Source organism: Lepisma saccharinum, chromosome 30, assembly GCF_977018435.1.
Source record: "Lepisma saccharinum chromosome 30, izLepSacc3.1, whole genome shotgun sequence".
Classification (NCBI taxonomy): Eukaryota; Metazoa; Arthropoda; class Insecta; order Zygentoma; family Lepismatidae; genus Lepisma; species Lepisma saccharinum.
The window spans coordinates 17,485,613-17,501,330 of NC_139258.1; the positions used below are offsets into that span (position 1 = coordinate 17,485,613).

General features: G+C 38.4%; 1 protein-coding gene across 1 annotated transcript in view; it reads right to left on the minus strand.

The window, feature by feature from the left end:
* The window catches only part of LOC145981692 (glycine receptor subunit alpha-4-like), a 117,142-nt gene that overhangs the window by 40,601 nt on the left and 60,823 nt on the right, over window positions 1-15,718 (minus strand). Inside the window, exons 3-4 of the mRNA XM_083115089.1 lie at window positions 12,878-12,945; window positions 6,336-6,486 (exon numbers count right to left, since the gene is read on the minus strand). Coding sequence (XP_082971215.1) covers window positions 6,336-6,486; window positions 12,878-12,945 — 219 coding nt within the window. The remainder of the gene's footprint in view (window positions 1-6,335; window positions 6,487-12,877; window positions 12,946-15,718) is intronic.

Sequence of the window (15,718 nt, forward strand, 5' to 3'; positions counted from 1 at the left end):
ATATGTCCTTCCATTTGTGTTGTTAATGTTCTCACTGGACACAGCATACTTTTTGGAAGTTGATGGACCAAGTAGATGCAAGAATTTAATAGCTCCATCTTCATTTTCAAGTGGACTTTTGAAGCAATCCTACAAACAAGTTTGAGTCACGCACACATATGCTACTACATAACTGTTTACAGTTGGAATTCGGAAAGCCACTCCTTCACAAAAGTCAAACCATACAGTTACAAAACATATTACATCAGCACTTACTATTTTTGCTCTGACTGTTAAACAACTAGTGTTTCGAAGTAACTAGTTACAAAGTTACAAGTAAAAGTTACTTTTTATTTAGGAATTCTAACTGTAACTAGTTACTTTTAAAAGTAAGTACCAGTAACGTTAACGTAACAGAGTTACTTTTTGCAGTAGGGAAATAGCTAAATTGGACAATTCTGTTCCAGACTATATATAAAAAAATATGTACCTCCTCCAGATGCTACGTGAAAGGATTTTCTTGGAATTGCTGGCAAGGAAACTATACTTTGTTGCATGCTAAATTTAGAACATCCACGCTTTACTTTAATTCAATTCTAATTGTATGTGAAAACTCCATTGTTTTTGGCTGCGTTTGTTTGGAATGTGGTTGTCCAGCTAGGAAAAAGTCATTGTCGAGGGAGTGGATCTTTGGATCTGGTTGAACTTGGAATGGAGGAGAAAGAAATAGGTGAAAGTGGAATCAATGACACCATATTCAAAATATCGTGGTCAGCATACAAATGATTTTTTAATTATAATCGTTCAAGCAAAGCTGACTGTGTTTTCCATCATTTATTAGCAGTAATAATGTAAATACATGAATACATATTATGTACTAGAAACATAAGTAAAATATGAAAGTCTTCATGATCATTGATTGTGTGTAACTTTTTCACAAATCAATGATCATTGACAGTACGTTACTGTTACAGTAACTGTAAAAGAAACTCAGTTACTTTCAAAGAACCAGTAACAATAACTGAGTAACTTTTTAAATGAGTGACTGTAACTCAGTTACTTCTAAAAAGTAACTTACGGAACATGTCAGTTCAAAATTGTGCATACTCCCTGGTACTGATGTAGTACTTTGCAATCGCTGACACATTGTACTGTGAGTTGTTGTCATTCTACCCTAGATGATTACTAAGAAATTTATGCCTTGAATACTATTTCTACATAATTGCCGTATTTGTTGCTTTATACTATAGAAGTCTATACAAGTATTTTTTTATTGCTCCAACCATCCCATCACAAGGATATTTTCTGTGGTATGTGGCGAAAAAGCTCCATATGAAAAAAAACTTCAATCAGCACAAATGTGTAGTATCAATTCTTACTTCATATTACATATCCCCATGAAGAGTAGCCAAAAAAGAACTTCCATATTGAGATAAAATGCACAAAAAGAATGTTCTCGAAGATAAATTTGCTAAACTTGGGAATGTTAATAAAGAGTATATATATATATATAATTATATAATAATTATATAAATTTTTTAAGAAAAACTAAAGACAGTTGAAACTAACTTAGATACATTGGAACCTGGATTTTACGTTATCCAGGAGATCAAGCTGAAAATAATTAATATGCGGGAAAATGTAAAATCTTGGAAAATTTCTAAACAATTTGCTATGTTGGGACCACCGAGATTGAATGCAAAATGAAGGAAAATGTAAAATCGAGGAACTAAAATCGGGGTTCCACTGTAATTATTAGCTACTTGCAAATTTTAAATTAATCTATAAATTTGGGAGAGGGCAAGAGTTTCCTTTGCCCCCGCTAGGTTACGCCTATGCTTATATTCACACATAGTGAACATACATTTTTAATATTGTAGCTTGAAACATATTGTACTTCAGGCTTTGTGCTAAATACATAAGCATTTCTAATAAGATTTACTTTTAATGTCATTTTATGCAAATGATTTTTTTATCACCCTGTGTCTGAACCGCCCATCCCATTTTTTCCATCAGGCATTAGTACATACTCTGAGCTACCTACATATAAAATTGGGGGGAAATTGAAGGGGGGGGCATTGCATGAAATTTGCTCTTGAACTTAGTCATTTATTTTTCTAAAAAATACATAAAACTATATATAAAAATAGATGTTTATTGATGCATTAATCTGAAACGTTATTTAAATGAAAGCTTATACTATTCTGAAGAAAATAAAACAAACTTGAAGTTTCTACGGCAAACCCGGGGGAAGATACGATCGTTTATAACCTAATGCGTGTCATTCAAAGTAGAGCCGCATGTGGCGTACACGGAGATTTTAAAAAGCGCGTAACTTCTGACCCACTTGACCAATTTAAAAAAAGTTGTCATTTTTGTAATCAGCATCAAAAGTTCTATAAGCATACCAAATTTCATCAAAATCGGGGGTGGTGGGTGACATTTTTACAAAATTCTGGATGATTTGACATGGAATGACCCTACTGCGAATGCGATGTGAATTCCAGGTACTCTAACAAACGTGAAGCTGTACTGAGAACGAAGCATTTAATTATGATAGGCAAAAATAACACGGAAAATGCAGACCAAACTATTATACGCACTGGTTGTCCAAAGCAGCGCTGTATGATCTGTACGTCATGTTGTAACTGGGGTTCTCGGAAATTATTTGAAAATAAAGGAATTGAAATTGACCTGTACTTGAAAAGCTGGGACAGGAGAAAATTGAAAACATATCGTTGCAGTTCTTTCTCGAAAGAGAAAGGCTGGTTTAATAACAATATTCACGATTTCATGACCAGGATATACTCACTGAAAAAGGACATCGTACTGATGAAAAAGTAACATTAGCATGTCCACTTTTCTTTCTGGTTACATTTGACATTAATTCATTCTCAAACTATTTTCATCTTCCCTCTTAATCGACTTGCCCCTGTTTCAAATTTCACACATACGTAATACCTGTAATATATGGACGCATTGGGTGAGACGCTTCATGATTTTTCGAAAAAAAAAGCTTTAATTATAAAGTACAATTTAAAACTTGACTTGCATGGTAATATATATTTATCTCTCCAAAAATAAAGTAAGCAGACCCGTGCATTCTCGTAATTTCCTTGCCGAATTACAGTGTTATATCCCCATACCAATCTTCTGTTAATTACGTTTTCCCCGATTTATTAACAAACTTCATTTTGTTGATTCCAAGGGGTGGAAACCCATGAAAACTTTTAATTTGTTCTGACCGATACAACGATTTAGAGAAAAAAAACCCTGAACAGTAGACCTTACTCTCTCGCATATTCCCCATGCTTTAAACGACTTCAACACGACGTATCCTACTTAGAGTACTTTCTGAAAATCCCAGCAGATGGCATATCGGTTAATTTTAATCGCGAATTCCTGAGTAAACAAAAAATGATCGATCAGACAGTTCGATTATTGATGGCGGGGAAAGAACTTCCGGTTTGGCGAATTTTCCAATGTAAACAGATGGAATACATATCGTCAGCGAGCTTATTTTCTTATAAAAGATCGGAAACAAAATGGATCACTTGAAATTTTTGAGTGATATAGGGAAACAAAGGTACCTAGAAAAGATTGACAATTCCCTGGATCCTTTGGATGCAGATATAAGTGACAATACTAATATTTTCCAAGGCAATGTTGATCTTCTACCAACAGTTTCGTTTTTGAAAAGACTTCTCCAGGTTAAAATGAAGCTTCCATTAATTATAAACATTGAAATACTTCGATGGCAACAGTAAAAGAAATAATAATAATAATTACTTACGGTTAAAATTATTATTATACACTAATAATATATACCTAATTAAATCAATTTTATTCCCATTTTTGTTATTATTGTTTTTTTTATTATTATCATGCTACTCGATCCACAAGCCGAGTGAATATCCAGCACAAGTATTTCCATTAATTATTTTACATTTCATAGTTACTATACTGAAATGCACAGTTATTTTATTTTGTTATTAACTTTTGAAGTGCCGTTCAAGAAAGAACTTTAGAAGTTAGAAAAAAATACAAAGTTTATATTGTGTGACGTCATCTAAAATTATAATTTTTCGAATTCTGAAAACTGTGGAACCATTTATTCTTTCGATTAAATGGTAGAATATGAAAATACAGCTTGGTTCCTGTATTTTTCACTCATTTTTTCGATCTAATGCATATTTTACATTGATTACTCTGTTCGAATACTAACCAAGTGAACTTTATTTCTGTTATTAACAATAAAAATAACAAACTTCCTGCTTTTTTTGTAACTTAAAATGAAGGATGCCAGTTTCCGGGGAGGAGGGGGGGGACCAATGACCTACCGAGGCCCATGGAGAGAGCGCTTATCAACAACCAAAAGGCAAATGTGTTATAATATGATTATAAATAGTTCCAACTTTTAAATTTAGTCAACCCATGTGCATCAGACAATTATAATTTTCGAAAGACGTAAAATATTTTTATTTGATTTGATGAAGTGCCGACTTCAGAACATACTCCCTCGTGTTTGTGTCCAATCTTTTCGCCTTACTGCCTAAATCCACTGATCTTTCAATATCGGGTCCGTCTGAAAACGACCCATAGATACCTGAGAACAATAGTTTATTTCCAATCTCATTTTGAAACCAAAAGCCATACAAATATTGTCGCCTTTTCCGAAGACACTGCCTTCACACCTTTGAATTCAATGTTTCTTTTCAAAACCGGAAGTGCAGTCCCCGCCAGCGCCAGGCAAGCACAGAAATGTAAACATCCGGTGAATAGCGCCCATAAGATTTTTTGGAAGCATTTACATATCATTTGTTCTAGCAAAAATGTTAAGGGCCATGAGCTTTCATACAAAAACGACACGGGAATTTCATGCCGAAGCAGAAGACGACACAGGCCTCTTCAATCTAGAGCAAACCATGAGCGAACAACAGACCGAAGCGACACCATGCACGGTATTAAGAAAACGGTCGAGTCCGACCGACACGCAACCAACACGTGCAGCTTGTCGTGTCGCTTCGGTTCGAAAGTTTTCGTTCGTTTCTGAAGGTTGGTTTCCAAGAGAAACGTGTTGCATGTTGGTCTGAAAGCTTTATAATGCGTAATATCGGAAAGCTAGGAAGTTGCCGTGCATATTTATAATTACATTTATATTACAGATATGTCAATGTCTTAGGGAGCTTTCAGACCGAAGCGACACACGACAGGCCGTATTCGTACCGCACCGTGCCGCCTCAGTCTGTTCGCGCATACGCGAAGGATTACTTACAAGCCTGAAGGGGCCCTGTGCATGGACGTCCGTAGGATTTTTTCAAGGGAGGGGCAAGGAAGGTATTTTTTTCCAGGGGGGGCAAACGAAGGCAAATTTTCCCCAAAAATAGTGTTGTTCCCTAAAAAAAAACATTGCTTAAATTTGAATTTATGGTGTTCATGCAACACATATTATTGTGACTAAAATGAAATTATATTTATTGGTTGACTTTCATTTTCCAGGGGGGCCACGGCCCCCCTTGCCCCCCCCCCCTTCCGGATTCCTGTGTCGATTGCCATTTCGGTGTGAATCACCGCTGTCGCTGGTCACCTCGGTCTGAAACCTCCCTTACTCAATTTTCCACGTACGCCCTTAATTCACCTTAAAATCTGATCATTTAAATTGGTAACGTGCGTCCAGGGATAGTATCGGGAGGTCGTAGATTCAAATCCCATGGGCTTGGCAGGTTTTCCATGGTTTTGCTTAGCCAATTCAGGCTAATGCTGAGGTGGTATTGCAACGGACTCTCGTCTCACTCCCTTGCCTGTTTTTTCCCATCATCAGCTCGCTTCTCCGTCGCGGTTAACTTAACGATTCAGATAAACTGCGTTCATTATACTGATCGTGAGCCCAACTGGCGGCTGAAGTAAAAGCTGTAGGAGTAACATCGTTCTTCCGTTACAACGTTGTTTGTGTCAGTTGTTTTTAGCTTGTTTGTCCAGTGTTTGGGTGTTTTGTGTACTAATTTTCCGTGCTTTGTGTACTATTGCACAACTTTTATCCAGTAACGTTGCTGATCAACTCTTTCCCCGTTTTACAGTACGTTTGGCAACATGCTGTGTATCCGATGCTCATTTGTTTCGTCCCGCCAGAACTTTCGGTGCCTTGTGACACGAAAATGCCCGATGTCAGGCGAAGAGAATTCAACCGATCGCTGATTCGTTGTTTCCCGGCCGCCAGGTGGAATTGCGAACGGTATAGATCCACCACTCTACGTCACAAGCGAAAGTCCCGAACCCGTTGATTAACCCACCTGTCATGTATCCACCTTGTATAACCAGACATAATCTCTCGATTGCTTATTCACTTCATTCCTTACCTGTGTAAACGTCCGGTACCCACATATTGGACAACAGCAAAGGGCTGACGCTGATGTACGGCTTCTCAGTATTGCCATTAGTAAAGAACTGCTTCACATTCAACCTCTGATCGACCCAGTAGATTCTCAGGTTTAATTCAACACTGATATCCTGGTGGTAAAAAAACAAAAAAGAAAAGGTCATTATCAGAGCTCTGTGAAATGAACGTTGTGATAATCCTTACATATCACCATTTTTGTAAGAACCTAGCTTCACTATAATTTACACAAATAACATGAAATGAATATTGGCACGGTACACTCACCTCACCTAGTACACCGGCAGTTTGTTTCTTTAGCATATTTGCAGAAGATACAATTAAGCCTACAAGTGTATCAATATACGCTGTATTACTAACCTCGTTGTCCGTACAATGAAATAAATATTGTGAGTTCAAAAATTACATTAGTTTGATTTGATTTTTGTTACTTAGCCTGGCTTTCTGCCTCTTTTGGCTAATCGCAAAGATGGGGTTGAGTGATGACATGATGAAATTGATGGATACTCACAAAAAACACCCATGCCCAGGTCGGAATTCAAACCCGGGACCTTTGGCGTTGTAGCGATTAGTCAAATATGGCAGAAAAGAGACAAAATAACTAAATCCTAAAAACTTACATATGCTTAGAATTTCTTCTAAACCATTCACGCGAATCTTTGTGTGGTTTACTTTCGTTCTTGTCTAGATACCTATTTGCAATTGGTTAATAGGATTACGTAGCTAGGAAACTACAGGGTGAGGCAAAAGTCCAGCACCACCCTTTTAATTTGAAAATGGCTTGACGGAGGACGATGAAACTTTGGATATGGTAATGAAGGTGGGAGCATACCAGAGGGGCCTGTATGCATCATGGCAGCCATCTTGAAAGCCGCCATTTTGGAATTTACCTCCAGATTTTCAAATGGGAAGGGGGTCAAATATCCCCACCTGGGTTAAAAGCTGAGGCTGTATAGGGGTACTCTGCACATATGAGGACAAAATACAGGACAACACACACATAGCCCTACAGAGGATTATACTGACCGTAGGTCCAGGCGCCATGGCCTCGTTAGTCTGCAAAATGCAGTCCAGGGTGTACTGCGTGGCAGTTGGAGCGGTCACCCTGTGTGTCCCACTCCGATTCCCATGAAATTTGGCAGGTGTATAGAGGGGCCCTATGCCCCCTGTTTCTTCCTATGTCATATTTACGTGGTTCGGGGTCAGATCCCCACTTCAATTTCTCCTCATTTTGACATTTGAGCGGGGGGGGGGTTGCCCCCTAAAACAGTTTTTTAGCTGAAACACCAAAACACTTACTTCTTCCTTTGGGCCCCTCTATACACCTGCCAAGTTTCATGGAAATCGGAGGGGGACGCTTAGATAACCTCCCTTGTAAGTGTATTGATTACAAAACGCGCACGCGCGCGCGCGCGCGCGCACACACACACACACACACACACACACACACACACACACACATATATATATATATATATATATATATATATATATATATATATATATGTGTGTGTGTGTGTGTGTGTGTGTGTGTGTGTACTCGTATATATGTATATTAGCAGGTAACAATATGTTATAAACACATTCTTACTTTCCAAAGAACCGCTCATGTGGTATGGTCAAACGGATCCGGATCCGAAATATTTTAGGATCCGGAACCAACCGGATCCGGATCTGGCCATCCCTAGTTTCAACCAACTTGTTATACTGGATTACGCGTAACATTTCTGTCTTCGAATGTAAGTCGCTCACGCTTTGAACTCAGGAGATCCTTAAAGTGGAGAAACTACATTTTCTTGAAAACTATTGGGGCTGCAATTATTATATTATACCATAATATGCTCTCGTTCTGCTCTACTAAATGAAACTGTAGTATTTTATGTAGCTGCTCAATAAGAGTGAAAATCATTTATTTTTCTGTGTAATTTGTTTAACAAAACATGAAAGAAAAGGAAGAAAAAAGGTGCTGAAGCATCAAAGAGGGGGTAAAAGGGGATAAATGTGCTAATGTCACTAAAAGGTGCAACAAAGTGTGTTCATTTTACTTGATTTTATACCCTAAACTACATGTCTCAAATGATCAGTATGAAAACAAATATATTTTTGGAAAGGTGCTACACCTTAAATTCCGTTCCCTACTAATAGAGGAGAAGGTCTAAATATGGGCGAAGGTTTAAATATGGGTTTCGGAGTTATCAGCGCTCCCTGGTGCTGCAGCCTGGCCGAGGTTCTGGGAACTGCTTATCTGTCAAGTACAAAGGTTGCGGCGCCAATTCGCAAGAGAAAGTGGTGGTTAGTTTCGGCCTTGGACGCTGTTATAGAATTGCGACCTCCGAAAACTTTTTGCAGGTATGTTTTAACTCGGCGTTTTCTGAATTCTCATCTGCTTTGTATAGGTTAGGATATTAGCGGTACATAAAACAAATGTGGGCTTTTATAATGCCATGATTTGTTTGTGAAATATATCCCACGGAGAGCGAAAATAAATTGAAGAAGAAAAATATTGTGATGGTCTAAATATGGGCTATGCCATGAGGTCTAATGCTGAGATTACATTTTCAACAAATATTTTGATGTTTTTCTTAATTTCAATTTTTCCCATTCCGCGTGATTTTCACAACAACAGATTATTCATAAATATGAATTTTATAATGTTTTAGCGATAAGTGACAGTTTTTTTAAAATTGTAATTGCTTTTTGTGATATTGCCACTAGTAGCCCATATTTAGACCACAATTTTGAAATACATCATTTTACTATTTTTTTGGAAATTGCTTTTTCTTTAAAAAAGAAATGGAGACCTTCTATACTTTAGCATGCTATTACATTTAAGTATATATTTCATAGATATGCATTTTAAAGGCAGGTGCTTGGTATATTAATTGTTTTCCTCCGAAAATGACAAAATAAAAAGAGGGGCCCATATTTAGACCTTTTCCTCTAAGTAATACCACAAACCGTATTCGTACCAGGACATAAGATTTTGCCACTTAGATATTCTTACTCTTCAGTTCCAACACACAAGGCTCACGTCAGGGCCAGACTGAGACACCGGGCAAAATCCCAGGTACGCCCTCTATATTCGTACATTCGCCGAACTTTTCTCCCCAACTTCTCAGAATTGGGCGCCCTTTTCACGAAAATTGTCACCGCCCTCTTGGCAGTCCCAGTTCGGCCCTGGCTCACGTATTACCTTTGCGAATTGTGATAATCAGTCTGTTTCAGTTCTGTCATTCAACACATCTTTTACGACCAACCAACATGACATTAATCACGCCTGGTGTGTTGTCTCGCATGAAAGATGAAAGTCACTTGTCAGGGTTGCACTTCTTTACGCATCAAGCTCAACTGCCAAAGGAGCTAAGGCGTAGGACTGAAAACAAACACTTCAATGTCTCATGATTCCTCTCCCAGTGGCACTCGGCCAGTTATTCACACTCTTCTAAGCCACGAGAGCAAAATAAACGAAGACGAATCACAAAACAACGTCTTGTTGCTTCGGACAATCTGTCAGAGAAGCGAAGCAGCATTTGCGAACCAAGACAACAGGAGGCTCTGCTGTCGTTTGCTCCACATTGCGATTTCAAATGAGTTCCCTGAGCTACGTTATCAACAGCACAGACTACAAACCATTCACGCCCGATGGGTTCTCATAGAGCTATGGGTTGTCTTGTGCAAGATAAATTGTATTTACGACTTGTACGTTTCTTTGTAATGCTAGTCGACTCCAATTCTGTCGTTGAACTATTTTAAGAGCTTCTTCAAGTGAAAGGTTCAGTCGCCAAACATCGTCAGGTTGGACCCAACTTTTGACCATCAACTCTTTTGAAGTTCGAAGCTTTCCATCTATCTCAGGTTGTGGTATAATTTACATTCCAAGTCGGAGTCACATTTAGGTTCAGGCCTAGGGGGAGGAGCACACGGATTGGGGGTAGTATTTCGTTTAATATTCACTTTAGAGTAGGTATAAAAATGTTACTCTCTCTAAGTCTGATGTGAATGAAGCCAGAGTAGCTACACGAATTGAAACCACCAACTAGTACGTGAATCACACGAGGCTAGATCTCCTTATACATTTTCCAGTTGAACTTATACTAATTGTATGGTACTGGCTCAGCTGCTAGTTTTCGCCTCACACTATACTTGTTGCCGTACTTGTCGGTATACTTTGTTCCCATAAGACATTGCGCAGAGCAGACAATCTAAAAAGATGGACGAGCGATTTGAAGAACGTTGTAGGAGAATTACTGCTGTTATTAGCGATTAAAATTAACCGATATGCCATCTGGTGTGATTTTCAGGAAGTACTCTAAGTAGGATACGTTGTGTTGAAGTCGTTTAAAGCATGGGGAATATGCGAGAGAGTAAGGTCTACTGTTCAGGTTTTTTTTTGCTCTAAATCGTTTTATGGGTCAGAACAAATTAAAAGTTTTCATGTGTTTCCAGCCCGTGGAATCAACAAAATGAAATTTGTTAGTAAATCAGGGAAAACGTAATTGACAGAAGATTGGTATGGGGGATGTAACATTGTAATTCGGCAAGGAAATTACGAAGAATGCACGAGTCTGCTTACTTTATTTTTCGAGAGATAAATATATATTACCATGAAAGTAAAGTTTTAAATTGTACTTTATAAATAAAGCTTTTTCTCGGAAAATCATGAAGCGTCTTACCCAATGCGTCCATGTATTACTGGTATTACGTATGTGTGAAATTTGGAACAGGTGCAAGTCGATTAAGAGGGAAGATGAAAATAGTTTGAGAATGAATTAATGTCAAATGTAACCAGAAAAAAAAGTGGACATGCTAATGTTACTGTTTCATTCAGTACGATGTCCTTTTTCAGTGAGTATAGCCTGGTCATGAAATTGTGAATATTATTATTAAACAAGTCTTACTCTTTCGAGAAAGAACTGCAACGATATGTTCGCAATTTTCTCCTGTCCCAGCTTTTCAAATACAGGTCAATTTCAATTCCTTTATTTTCAAATAATTTCCGAGAACCCCAGTTACATGACGTGCAGATGATACAGCACTGCTTTGGACAACCAGTGCGTATACATAGTTTCGTCTGCATTTTCCGTGTTATTTTTGCCTATCATAATTAAATGCTCCATTCTCAGTACAGCTTCACGTTTGTTAGAGTACCTGGAATTCACATCTCATTCGCAACATTTAAAAAGAATGCGTAATTTAAACGTTTTCTACCATACCAGTCATGACAACACGCTGCTATTTTGTACTACTGCTGAAAGTAAACAACGATTTATCCTACTTAGAGCGGCCATATTGGAAGCGACACTAGCGCTCAGGTGGTAATTTTAATCGCGAATTAACAATTAGAAAAGAAAAGCATGGAATAGAAATTGGCTCGAATGAAAATATGGTTATGAATGCGTACTGGACAAGATTTTTAATGAACGCGGGTATGCATATTCATACATGAGATTCGCAGGATTCATTCAAACAAAATATATTTTGTTAAACAAAATATGTTAAACATTTAATACACTTGTAATAATAAGGATTTTCATTATCGGCTAGTCATATTTGTCACGTACAAATCTCATCTATTTGCATAAATACCTAAATATTAATGAACTGAACACGAATGTACATCATCTCTCTACTTTTTCTTTTCTTGAGCAAGTGGTTCGGATCCCACTTTAAACTGTAGGTCCAGTCTCGATCAGCCTTACTGTGCATAAAGTGGGCTTAAAACACCAAATCAAAATCAATCTTTTCTCGAGAAGCGAACAACTAACACTCGGATACCACAGACAAATAACTTTCCTTTGGCAAACTCACAGCTTCACATGGCCAAACTTCGCTTTGATTGGCTGTTCCACAGAATCCAGTCGAGGAAAGCCAGTTGCAATTAGAACATGACCTATTCCTCCAAACCAGTCAAGCAGCCAGTACGGCGGCCATGCTTTCCACCCAGGTATCCAGTTCATCGCTAACTAGGGTATTCCTACTGGAAATCCAGTTCCGTGTGATTCTGCTTTTAGTCTGCTGTGAATCAAGCCACGTAGATTAAAATAGCAACATAGAGCTAGATTATTGTCGGAGCAATAATGTAACTCTCGCATTCTGCGCCACTGCATGCGCAGAAGGCTACTCTATACAAGTGTATGCCCGCTGGCTAGTTTTAGGATTAGAGCCACAGTTATTACCGAGCTCTGCTTTCTAACGGAAAATACCTTCTCCAAATTTTTAAAACTTACCGATAAATAAAAGAGATGTGCTGTTTACTGATCGATATCCTGTCCTGTTTTCACACTACTGGTAACATCGCTAGCAAAGAGTGAAAAGATTGAATGTGGTAGGCAAAGGGATGTGAGAATATTTGTAGGGGCAATCACACATTTATGATACCCTTAAAACTATCAGAGGAAGATGTGAAATAGAGGTAAAAGATATTTTAATTACCAAGATATCTTGTGTTCTTTTTTTAGGTGGATTGTTCACTTTGTTTTCGTCACTGAGACTGCACAAACTCACCTGTTTTAGTTCATTAATATCCGGTATATTCTTGACACTGGCTGAAAATTGCACTGGTATGGCAGTTCCTGAAATAGAAGAAAAAGTAATATAATTTAGTAATACTCTTGTAAAACACAAATTGTAAACACATATAGCTGAATACAAAAAAGATCATTCATATAGGATACAACTCTTTTGAGTTGTAACTTCATGTAGCTTTGTATGAAAATTTTCCTTCCAACTCTAGCCATTTGAGAATAAAATCCTTAGAAAAATATTTCGACCTAAAGGTATGAGGAGACAGGTTACATAATGTAGAATTGCCCAATTTGTATTCCTCTCCAGATATTATTAGAATAACTAAATCAAGAAGACTTAGGTGGGCAGGCCATGTGGCACGAATGGGAGAGGAAAGAAGAGTTTACAGGATTCGTGTTGGGCAATCTGGTGGTAAGAGAGACCTGTAGGAAGGCCAAAACGAAGATGGAGGGATAACGTTGAGATAGACCTAAAGGAAATCTGTGATGATGGAAAAGATTTGATTGATCTTGCACAGAATAGGGACACATGGAAGGCTTGTGTCACTGCAGCCATAAACCTTCGGGTTTAAGAAGGCCAGAGTTACTTAATTAACTCTATCCATTAGTCCTTAACTTTATAGCCAGCCTGTACATTGTATTTTAAGAATACCGAGCGTCACGCTGAGAAATATGAACTTGATAATTTTTTTCACCATAAGAAGAAAATGAAGTTTACATTGAACATGGCGGAATTACCTTTCAACAGGGAAGCGAAGAAACGTCCCTTTGTATGTAATTTGCGATCGGATTATTTACTTTGGAAGCCAAAATGGGGTCCAAAAATAATCCTCAAACCATGTGCGAAATTCGTTTGGGAGTCAATCGTGTGACAGAGTTCTGGCTCGCTAATACAGGTTCAACAAGCGGTCGGTCTGTGCGCCAAAGAAAATATACAGGATAGTAACCAATACAAGGGAGCTAATTGAATGTAATGGGATAACGTTGTGTACTTCTGTCTTCTCATATTTCTTTTGAACCGATTGTTTATTATGACAATGCAACTCCAGAGGAAAAATTATTGGTCAATGTTTAATGTATGACTGAACACCATACAGAAATGCATATTGTTACAAACAGTATTTGTTTTTTGTTTCTTTTTTGTGTTTTGTATATATATATATATGTGTGTGTGTGTGTGTGTGTATGCTTGGGTTTCTTCCATGGTTCTGTGTAGTTTAAAAGAGCCAATGAGATTTGAACTTTCAGCCCTCCCCCATGCGACGAGGGAGGAAGTATAAATATGACCTCTGACAGAGGACAGGACAGAGAGTGTTTATGAACCTGATAGCAGAAGGGAGAGTGATCTTCGGTCTCCAGTGGCCTCCCAGGAGAAAGAGCATCCCGAGGCGGTTCCGCCGATGCTAGCTTCCACTTGGCAGTTCTGCCGTGGGGCTCAAGTTAGAGGAATGTGTAAATAATGTAAATTAGAGAATTATTGGAAGAATCCGAGCCTTGTTTGTTGAATTGTAAATAAATGTGTAAAGCCCATATCTGCGAGTTTTCAGCAATCACCCTGCAACATTAAGTCAGTAAGTTCTTGCCTGTGATTGATTCTTTGGTTCTGAGCGCTCTGGTGAGAAACGGGATGGGAACCCAGGACTAACGAGCCTATTTATTGGGGTTTTCCTGCCAGAAGCGGCCCGGTAAGGGTGGAGTGTTGCGGAACAATATATGGGTTAAAACAAAACATTTGTTTATCTATTTTTTCTTGTTTGTAACCCCCTTGACCCTCCCTCTTTCACCGTCATTGCGGGATAGTCGAATCGGTACGTTCACTCGTGTAAACATTCATTTCGAGTAAAGTGTTAAAAAGAAAAAGCTTATTTATTTTTTAGTCGACAACGGAGGTACCTAATGTTCAGTTAATTAATACTCCAAAAGCCCTCTATACACACACACACACTTGCATTGATGTTTTAAGTCCATTTTATGCACAGCAAGGCTCATCGGGACTGTACCTACAGTTTAAAGTGGGATCCGAACCACTGTGCAATGTAGTTCCACCCTTGACTTGTAATCGTGGGGTTTGATACCCAGTGAAGAGATACAATGGTTGGGATCCCACTTTAAAGTGTAGGACCAGTCGCGATTAGTCTATCTGTGCACAAAGTTGACTTAGAACAAAACTTCAAACATAAATTCAAAGACACCCAAATATCAACCTCTCTTTCACGTAATACACCCTGGACTCCAGTTTGCAAACTAACGAAGTGCTGGCGCCTGAATTCACTAATCCTGTGTGGGCCTTGTGTTTTGTGCTTTCCACGTGTTTCTGAGTGTCTTCTCATCACCTTTCACCCTCATCTTTGTGATTATCCAGGAATGGCAGAAAATATAGAAGTACGTAAAGTAAAGCAAATCGATCCTACAATCTCTCTCCCTAACTAACATACATATACATACATACATATATGTGTTTGCGTGCGTGTTACCTCGATTAATCTAGTCACATGTGCATGATGAGGCTGAAGGTTGACTACATGAAATAGGTGTATGCTTGGATGGTGATGATAATTGATGTGACACATTCATTACTACACAGGATTCGAGCCAAGGAGTTCTCGCTCTGTAGCCACTATAAGGAATGTTGTCCATGGATCGCAGGGCGCTGACTTGTCAAAATTATTGGGAGGGCTCTGATCACTGAAATAAATTAATGAATGACTCACTCTCTCCCTTTTTTAAGTTTTGGCCTCAGTGTTCGGAATCTCATAAAAGCTAGGGGTGTGCGGGATCCCGAAAAGTCGGGTCGGGAAAAAAAATTACCGTCCCGATCCCG